At 36.4% G+C, this 10,461-nt stretch overlaps 1 protein-coding gene across 1 annotated transcript; it reads left to right on the top strand.

The window, feature by feature from the left end:
• The first annotated feature begins 5,266 nt into the window (after window positions 1–5,266).
• LOC103713416 (non-specific lipid-transfer protein 1-like) lies at window positions 5,267–6,149 on the top strand. The gene is made up of 2 exons (XM_008800338.4): window positions 5,267–5,709; window positions 5,870–6,149. Exons 1-2 carry the CDS (start codon window positions 5,363–5,365, stop codon window positions 5,877–5,879), a joined length of 357 nt encoding a protein of 118 aa, XP_008798560.1. The 5' UTR covers window positions 5,267–5,362; the 3' UTR covers window positions 5,880–6,149.
• Window positions 6,150–10,461: the final 4,312 nt, after the last annotated feature.

Here is a 10,461-nt window from a genome sequence, read left to right as displayed (position 1 = left end):
GCTCGTGAATAAAATATGGTCAAGTGCGGACATTTACATAAACTTCATCTGCGGATAAATAAATCCGCATATAAACGTTATATGAGGACATCCATACCCGTTTCCTCGTCGATGAACCCATACAAAGCGCTCGCAGTTTTCGTGCGGAGGTAGGTCGGCATAAAAAGTATACGCGGACGTCCGCATTTGAGGTAGAAGTGACGCTTATATATGTATACATAACAAGTACCTAAGACTAAAATCTTGTTGATCTGCAACAAGGGGGGTTTCTTGTAATGATTAACTTCGACGTTACGTTTGCAGGTATTATGTTGGAACCAGGCCTGGCAAGCAGAGGTTCGAACTTGCAATCACATATATTAAAGGATGTTTATGCAATACTTAATTATAGTAATAAAGCCTGATGGTTTTTGACCATCTTCTTCTACAAAAGTGAAAAACAAAGTTACAGTCAAATGGAGTTGCATATAAACTTACTTGGCTTAATCTAAATTTCTAGCTACTTCTCATTCATGGCTATGGGTTTAGCATTTGAGAAGAACTCAAGCAAAGAATAATAACAGTGATTGGGAAAGAATTTCCAAATATTTGGAAAGAATTAAGATATATAGTAACTTAATACAAAATCCAAGAGCGTAGCATATTTGATGTTAATTATCTTTTATTTATCTTTTCTTTTATTGGTGCTGGTTCAAAATATTGCTTGGGTCTGGATGATAGGAGTTCATCTTAGAGTTGCTTTATTTATGTGGAAATTAGCCTGGCACCGACTATCATGTAGAGTTGTATTATATTAGCATAGTTGTCATGTACCAAGCCATTGTGATATGTGTGCAAATGTCGAGGAGTCCTTATCTCATATAATACTTCAATGTCTTGTAGCATCTCAAGTTTAGCGGCAAGCCCCACTCCGGTCTCATCTTTTTTTGTTGATGATTTTCTACACACTATCAGAGAGAGATGTTTTAGTAACGGTAGAATGGAGGAAGCAATTTTGATTTGTTATATTACTTATGGTATCTAGTTGGCTAGGAATGATCATATCTTCCAATATATGAGGCAAAGTGCTATTTTAATTCTATTAAAAGCCTCATTCCAAGCTCTTGAATTTCTTCAAGTGACTGTTGCAAAGGAATCTTTGATGATAGGGACAATCGATGGCTCTCCCTATGCAATTTCTATGTCCTCATAGTTAAGTTACATTTCTTGAGGGCCACCATTCTCATGTTACCTCAAGGACAATTTTGATGGGAGTGCGGTGGAGAAAGGTGCTTTTGGCAGAGCAGGCTTATTATATAAAATGGCAGTGGTGTACTACTAGCTGTAGGTGGTGTTAAAATTTTTGATACTACAATTCTAATGACGGAGTTACGTGCAGCTTGAGAAGGTTTGAATTACGCTATATACACATTAAGAGCTTCAAATATTTATTTAGAAGAAGACTCTATGATAGGTATTAGATACTTTTTTGATCCACCTCCTACTGATAGAAGACTTCATCCACTTTTACAGAGTTGTTAGTCAATGATGTGCTTACCGCTATCAATTGAGATTTTGCATATTTATAGAGAAATTAACAGTGTAGCTGATTGGATAACATTTTATGTGGCAAACCAAATGGGATCTTCATTATGGGTTTCATCGGCAAATCCTCCTACTCAACTTTTTGATATTTTATTTTTTGATTCCTACGGATGCATTTATACTTGCTTAATTAAAATCATCCAAGTTACTATAAAAAAAGTATATTTATTTATTATAGAGATAAACATGGAAGAGGCATGAACTAAAAAGCAATAGAAAATATGCCACCAGCAGCATAGAGCATTATTAAATATTTGTGATTTGTATTATGTTTTTTGAACCAACCTAGGTAATTTACAAATAAATCACAGTATTTATTTCACTCTCACACAGCACGCGCAACAAACAATACGAGGGAGGACAAGGCTCACGAGAAGCATTTTAATTTTGTACAGCCCAACAAGACGTGGAACTGGGTTGGAAAAGTTGTTAGCCCAAGATGGTCGCCACCATAAGGCCTGTTCATGGGCTGGACGGGCTCAGGCTGAAGGTTTGGGGTTTAGACCCGTTAGGTCGGGCCGGGTCCAAAATATAGACCCGTTTAATAATAGGACTTGAGGATTAAAACCTGATTCAAACCCAGATCGATCTGATTTTTATATATATATTATTTATTTACATTTGATGTGTTTGATATTTGTGATTGATACGTGAAAGTGAACTTACTAGGATAATAATAAGTCCACATCTTTCCTTCAACTCCCCTACGTTCCACGTGAAGCCTTGTGTCCGGCGATCATAAGCCCACAGCATCTACGTCCCACGTGACTGACACAGAGGACGAGGCAAAATCCGGACCGTATGATGTCAGAGATCATGCAGCCGCGCGTCGCGCTCGAGAGCCGAACGGCGTCGGCCAGGCCGGTTCGGGTGCATTGAATGGGTTGACAGGGACCTATCAGGTTAGTTTAGGAGGTCGCTGCCATCGCATTAAATGGGTGCAGTTGGGTCGGCGTCGGTCTTTCCCTTGGCATTTAATAAAACCTCTCCCGCAGGGTGGGTTGGTGAGGTGAGGGCGAGATATTTTCCAAGGCAAACAGGCCCTTTTTTTTTTTTTCTTCTGTTTGCCAAGGCAAACAGGCCTCCAATAAATTCCCATTTGGCCGGATTGCCGCCCGGTGAAAGCTTCGTTTGAGCCTCTCTCTTCCCCATCTTTTTTTTCTTTTCTTTTCTTTTTTTTTTTTTAGCTACTCATTCATGTAAGCCCAACATAAGTACACCAGCTATGTCACGTAAAGGGAAAGACAACAAAGTAAAAAGAGCATCTGAAGCAGACGTCCAAAAAAAATTCCCAAAATACTGGGCCACGAAAGAGACGATCCAGTCTGCGGCCCTATTCGCCTCCCTAAACACATGGTCTGCCTGAAATCCGCTCATCAGTTGAGCCATCCGGCGGATCTTCCGAATAAGGGGGTGACCATCATCATACCTGTCCGCTCCCTGGATCCAGTCGATCACTACCGCAGAGTCTCCTTCAAGGTGCACCCGCTCGACGCCAAGTACCTGTCTAGCGTAGGATAAATCCTTCCATCTTTGTCTTTTTGGTTAATGGTTTCCTACCAATAGCTGAATTACCTTCTTTGTTGCTCGGTAAACTAAAAAAATTTATCTAAACCAGGGCTGCTGATATTTTTTTTTATACCACCTTTTTTTCTTTTGGCTTGATTGACTGTACCTATTTAAAAACTATCTGAAATGCTGAATTTTTTAAACAAAGAAAAATTAAAAACTATCTGAAATGCCGAATTTTTTTAAAAAAGAAAAATTCTCGGTGAACGATCCACCGGACAACAGTCGTAACTCGTTCTTTTCTATCCATTTCCTTATGGAAGGTATCGATGGCAACTGAAACCTCGAAGTATGGTTAATGGCAACCGACTTTAGTTTTCATTATCATTCAGTGAAGAAGATATCATATGAAAAATCTACTTAATTATATATTCTAAAATAAAAGTTCAGATTTATATTACTCTAATTTTTCAGAATGACAAGTGTTTAGTGATCTCTCAACGGTTTAGTCCTAAATTTCGTTGGTGTGTTTATGTATATATATTAAATATGTAAAATATGCATCAGATATTTATTTAAATTTGTGATTCAAGGGACAAAATTTAAGATAATTATTTAAAATATACATTATTATGCAAAATAAAAAAATAATTATTTTGCAAAGCCAAAAGCTAGATGATTTTCCTATACAATCACTTCACAACTGATGGCTAACCAAGCAATGTTCATTATAATAAAAGATAATTTTTGTTGGATCTCCACCGGCCTATTCATCGAGAAATTAATGATACCTACCATATGTATGCTGTCTGAATGGATTTGAGTCCTTTCATGTCCCCACAATGTCCAATACTCCAAGTCTAACCTAACCTAACTATTAGGATGAGCAAACTGAACGAAAGCAACAATGGGATGATAAGGTAGGTTGAACTTTTTGTGATTTGCAAGATTAAAGGTATAAACGTATAACTTCAACAACCAAACAAGCAAGAAAAAAGAAATGATCGCAATAGGATTCCTGAAGATGGGTCCTTTGGCCACACTTAGCCAATCAGGCATAGCTATTTTGGAGGCATGCGGTTTCTGTATTTATAATAATGCTATAACAACATGACCGTCTTTGCCTAAAGAAGAAAATTCTCTCCTAGCAATACCTAATTTAAGGGCGTTGGAAAACTTAACCATGATCAAAAGTAGAAACAAAGGCATTTATGATGGCATATCTAACTAAGTTCAATAACTGAAATTTGGACTTGAAGATAAATTACTTTGGACAAGAGTAGCATGAATTTCTTCAACTAGGGTCTAGTTGTTGCGGAATTTGCTCGACCATGCTATGCTTGGGATTATCTGTGCTTGTTGCACTCTTTCTTTGTATTTCCATTTATTTCTTTCAATCAAATCATTCAATCTTTGTGCAAGCAAACTTCATGAGCAATGAAGTCCTGTGGTCAATCAAACAAACTAAAATTATTTTTTTAAATATTATATTTTTAAAAATCAATTTTGTAGAAAAGATATTTTTGTAAGAAAATTTTTTCTTCATGGTTTTCAGATCTACAACTAGAGATTCTAGATTTTTTTTTTCTAATTTTTTATTCATTATGCACTTGTTTTAATACCAAGTTCATGGTGTAACTCCTATTTTTATTTAATTTTTTTTTTGTCAAGGCTTTCCATTGCAATCAAATAGCGTTCCCTAACAAATTTTAAATATTTTTAATGTTCATGGAGCAGTGGCCAAATTAAGACTTTTTCAGTAAAACAACACCCTCAATCTGTACAAAAAGGAAAAAGAGAAAAAAAGATTTAATGTTCCCTATTTCCGGTAGCTATTATAATTTCATGCCGTAGTTTTTTTTTATAGAAAAAAACTATTACAATTTCATACCATAGTCATATTAATTTGATCGTCGGAACTCTATGACTTAACCAAGCCTTAAGTTCAATGACCTCGACAATTCAAGAACAGATATGGTCCAAGAATATTAATAGGCACCTAACTTGAAGCCCATATCACTGCATTCTCATAATTTTTCACAGTAGATCATTTTCTCCCCTCTTTCCCAAGAACTAACCAGCCACCATCCGGTCCCAGTTCCCAACAACCCCTCTTCACTCCCCGCCATTTTTGGTGCACTCCCTCCCCACCTTCACGCCTATATAACCCCACCTGCGCTTCCATCCTGCCCACCAGTTTCAAAGCCTTCGAGTAACTCTATTTTGAGAAAGAAATTACGAGAGCTGAGAGCTCTTACACTACTAAGCCATGGCTCGCTCCAGTGCTCCCCTCGTTTTGGTTGCGCTTCTAGCGGTGATGCTGGTGGCCGGGCCACGCATGGCGGACGCCATCACCTGCGGTCAGGTGGTGTCTTTCTTGACGCCATGCATTGCCTACGCCCGCAACGGCGGGCCCATCCCCGCTGGTTGTTGTAGTGGTGTGAAAGGGCTCGTGGCGGCGGCGAAGAGCACCCCTGACCGGCAGACCGCCTGCAGCTGTCTGAAGAGAGCTGCCGCGAGTATCTCCGGCCTCAACACTGGTCTCATTGCTGGAGTTCCCGCCAAGTGTGGCGTTCGCATCCCCTACTCCATTAGCCCCTCCACTGATTGCTCTAAGTAAGCATCCAAGCCATCAGTAACCATGGTCTGAATTCACGAAATGATTATTATAAATGAATTTGAATATACAAATATGTCATGAATGTTTTCCGTTAGGTTATATTTAGAGGTTTATGGAGGGAGTAACCTTTTTTTTTATTTATTTATTTGCTCTCAGGGTGAAATGAGCTTGCTCTTTGCTTGCTAAGTAGAAGATGCTGGATATGAGACCGATAAGAATAAGGTGGAAGCTGTTAGAGGCTGTGCTTACAGTGTGAGAGCAGTCCGCCATCAGCTCTTCTTACCTTCTGTCTTCATGCATTGTTGTGAACGCCCGTAGTTGTTGAGATTGCTTTTTTGTAGCACTGTTATCATCTATGAATGCTGTATCCTTGTTTACTCCCTCTTGTTATTAGAGTTGCATGCTTTGAATGACTGATGTGAAAGCAATTAAAGCAGGTTCTGAGTGGTTTGGCTGTTCATGGCTGGTCAGAGTAACAATTTCATGTGTGCCAGGTCGTCTTAAAATAATCGTGCCATCACCTACCCACTGCAGAGGTTTTAAATCCAAGGACAGGGACGTAAAGTTGATAGCGTAATTGCATCAGGTAGATCAGATTTGGCACATAGTCTCGTTAAACTTTTTAAAGAATGAGCTTGTGGTAGCGCAAAAAAATAATTAAGGCAATCATGGAACGTCGTCTGAAGGATTTTGACGTATTAGTTCTCTTTTCTCGTTCCGACTCCAGCATGTTCATCTATCTGTGAAAGGCATTTAAAACCTACCACCGAGATGGCATCACAGATAAAACGAAACTTTATTTCGGTACAAATTTGAAATATCCAAACGTCGAGGATCGGGTATTTTTTATCTGTCCGCATTCGATTAAAGTATTTTTGGTTCATTGATATTGAAATAGTACTGAAATGGTCTACTCGGTAACCACGGGTTGAAAAGTATATGCGTCGGAAAGAATATGCGTGTATTATTTATCCGTATTGGGCATTTTTTGATGGAAGAATGTTTCAGTGAGGGTTGTTACGGGTAGAGTTAATTCTCCTAAAAAAAAAAAATTTAAGACCTAACAGATAAAATTGACCCGCCGTTCAAATAGTAGCTATATTTGTTTATTCTTGATATTTAAATGGCAGTTATAATCTTAGTCTTTTCTACCATTATAGCACGAAGCAAGGGGGAGTGAAGACGCAAATTATTGAGAAAGTTTGTATTTTTATAGCAGAAAAAGATCGGCATCGTATTTATCATGGAGTTCATCATTATTGTAGGGGGACTATGTTGTCCCATTCATAATAAATTATGGTCCCACTTATCTTTTATGAAAAAAGGCTGTTATGGAAATGAGTTCAAGATAAGGGACGGATCCATTAAAATTTTACTCCGTAATCACTTTGCTTTCACAATTTTTACATGGTTCTCTTCGCCTTTCTCTCCTCTCCCTCGCCGAATCATGATTCAGGCCACAATCCCCGTTTTGGAGAGTGAGGTGAACTTAAAACTGAAAATTTTTACTTCCTTCTCTCATTGAAATTTGCTGCAGGGTGATATTACTTGTCCCATTTTGTACGCAAACAATTTTAGAACATTGCACAGGAGATTTGGCGTGATTCCTGGAATTTGCTGCAGTGCATGGGGGGTGGATGATTTTGAAGTTGCCGAGGCAACATTTGTGAGCATGCGGATTCTTCTGCGTTCATTTCCATATGTTGTTATTGTTTTTTTATCGTCACATTTTGACATAATTCTTGACTACTTTTCCCTTCTTTTTAAACTATGCAACTATCTAATGGACATCATTTACTTGTTACAACAAATACTTGAATAAATGGATGGTATCAAAGCGATTGATAAGGATCTCAATGGCATGATGATTTGATCGGATCTAACTTTCATGTGTGCCAGTATTTCCAAAGGAATTGATCAAGCACTGCTCCAAAGCAGATGTTTTAAATACTTTGCCTTTATAGTTGATAGACAAATTAGGTCACCTGTACTTACCAATTAATGGGGACCGCTCTAGTGGATGACGGATGATTTTTATTGGATGGAATGAGTGAAAATACTAATTGATGATTCGAACTCTTTCCCAGCATCAGTTATAAAAGGACTAAAATGGAACCAAATAAACTGGGCCTAGCCTCATGTAGTCATGTGTCTTGGATGAGTTTTTGTTGAATAACAGGCTCTTTTTTTTTTTTTTTAAACAGAATAAAAGTCTGTATTTATATCCAAATCATGGTTGTTGGACATACTAATTACATTTGACAACCAAATCCAAAGAGAATTCATGGTTGAGTTTTTTAATATGTATTTCTTACTTTTTGAGAAGTACAATAATGATGGCACTAGCATAAAGATTTGAACTGTTGACAAAGTGGAAAGGAATACCCTTAGGACTTGCGATTACCGAAACTAGTAGAAGACCATATGAGACCATTTGAAACTTGCAACTTTAACCATTCGTATTTTCTTCTTGTTTTTGCCTTGTCTGTAAGTAGAAACTGCATGAACCTTCCGATAGGTTAGGCTTGAACCATGGATGAGCGAGAGTGGAATAGATCCACATGCACTTAAACCATTCAAATACTATTTTTCATAAATTTCATATTGAATACGTTGATCAAGATATGACGAAATAATTAGGGCATTCGTTGAACACTGATCATTTTATTTCTTTTAAAATTAACATTTTGCCTATTTCTTTCGTAAGTTAATTTATTTAATAATCATAGTAAAATGGGTTTATCTAGAAGTTAGGAAAAGGTTTTTAATTTGATTTTGAGTACAGTACTTATGAACATCAAACCATCTGCTGGAAGCATTACTAGGTATATAGATAAGCTCGGACATTTCAAGCGGCATGAAAATTTTCTCACAAGCTTATGTAGTCCCTTTTATTAACATTCTTACAAGCACAAGTATATTTATTCTTTATAATTCCGGAGCTAGCCCGTGTCCTCTCATTTTAATTCTTCATATGCTCCTAGAGGATTCCAAGCCTAGTAGGTCACCTTTTTACCACAGCTGCTCTTGATGGGGGCATGCGTGGTGCATCCCATTGATTCATGAAAAGAAGTATTCAATGGCTGGCTACGATTCCATTTGTTATTTGGAGAATTTCTTTTTGGTAGAAGTTGTTTAGAAATTTTGTATAATAACTATTATGAGTTCATTTGACAAACATAGTTCTCTGGCTCATTTCTTTCTCTTCCATTAGTTTTATATCGAGGTATATCTTCTAATAAAAAATGTTTAGTTAAATGATCAGTAACAGAGGGATCAGATGCTAATACGTTCTCCCCTTTGACAAATGCATATTTTCAGTTTTGTTCCTTGAAGAATATAAGAAGTAATTAAAAAAAGAAAAAAATAAAACAAAATAAAAGCTAAAATAGAAACCACCAGTTAATTTAGACATGAGCCTTCTAAGAGGAGCAGGCTATTAAATGAACAGTTGAGAAGACGAGTCAAAGTCCAGCCACATTTACATTTATCTTCCACAACCAATTATTACCGTTTCCTTCCTAAGATCTCGCCCTTCCTCCGATTCCAATTCCTAACATTATTACTTCTTGTCATGAATCAATCAGATGCTTTGGCAATTGGGATGTCTACCATCCATGCATCAAAACAACAGCAACAACAACAGTAAATAAACGAATAAAAATATCAAAAACCCTCCTGAGGTTTGTCATGATGTACAACGGTATAAAAGAGGCGTAAAAGTTAAGGGCACATTCGGTTTATGGGAAGCTTTTTTTTTTTATATATATTTTGAAAAGTAAATTTTTAGAAAGAGGATATCCGAAAAAATACTTTTGACATGTTTAGTTGATCATGAAAAGTGACAGATTTATAAAATGATTATATTTGATTGATCATTCATTTTCCTAAAAAAGTTATGTGTAATTCCAATTATACTCTTAATAAAAATTAGGTCTCTAATGCTTTTTTAATTGCTGGAGGATCTTTTTAGAAAAAAATAAAAATGAAGTAATTTTTGGCTCATGGAAAAGTAAACTTTTCATGTTTCTCATAGAAAAGATTTTTCCATGAAATATAGGAACCATATTCTAATTTAATTCATAGATTAAAATTATCTCCAATAGGGTGCCAATCAAGTTAGTTTGGGTCGGATATGGATTGAGTTAAAAATTTGTCAACTTCAAAACTAATCTTTATTAAATATGCCAAAAATTTAAATATAAACATAGCATGCTTATTAAGAGATAATCTGATCCCATTCATAATCCATTAATTAGATATCTAAAGTCAGCTTAAATAGATTAAGTAAATTTTTAATAAGTTAAATAAATTTAAATAGGCTAGACAAATTATACAAGTCGGACTAAATAGAATAAAATTAGATGAAATAAATTTTAAATAAATTAAATAGATGGATTAAATATATACGTTGCATCATGATTTAATTATTAAATAGATCGAAATGAATTAAAGTGGTTACACTGTTTATCCAGCAAATTTATTTATCCCAAATCTGGATCTGCTATAAATTGACGCAAGCCCGCCGATTGCCATATCAGATCATAAATTGACATCTTATATAACAAATATTCTACGTTTCATTGTAAATATTACTTTTTCGGAAATGGAGCCAGTCCCGAGGTATCATCTTAAATTTTTTAGCAGGCCACTGTATACTTCATTAGATCTCTCTCTCCCACATTTATTACTGATGTGATACTACAGCATGTGAATGAGAGGAGTGAGGACAGAAATCTCACTCTCCG

Source organism: Phoenix dactylifera, chromosome 3, assembly GCF_009389715.1.
Source record: "Phoenix dactylifera cultivar Barhee BC4 chromosome 3, palm_55x_up_171113_PBpolish2nd_filt_p, whole genome shotgun sequence".
NCBI lineage: Eukaryota > Viridiplantae > Streptophyta > Magnoliopsida > Arecales > Arecaceae > Phoenix > Phoenix dactylifera.
This window is presented reverse-complemented; position numbering and strand designations above follow the sequence as displayed.

Coding starts and splice junctions, on each gene's coding strand:
- LOC103713416 (XM_008800338.4), top strand. CDS start 5,363: ATGGCTCGCTCCAGTGCTCCCCTCGTTTTGGTTGCGCTTCTAGCGGTG.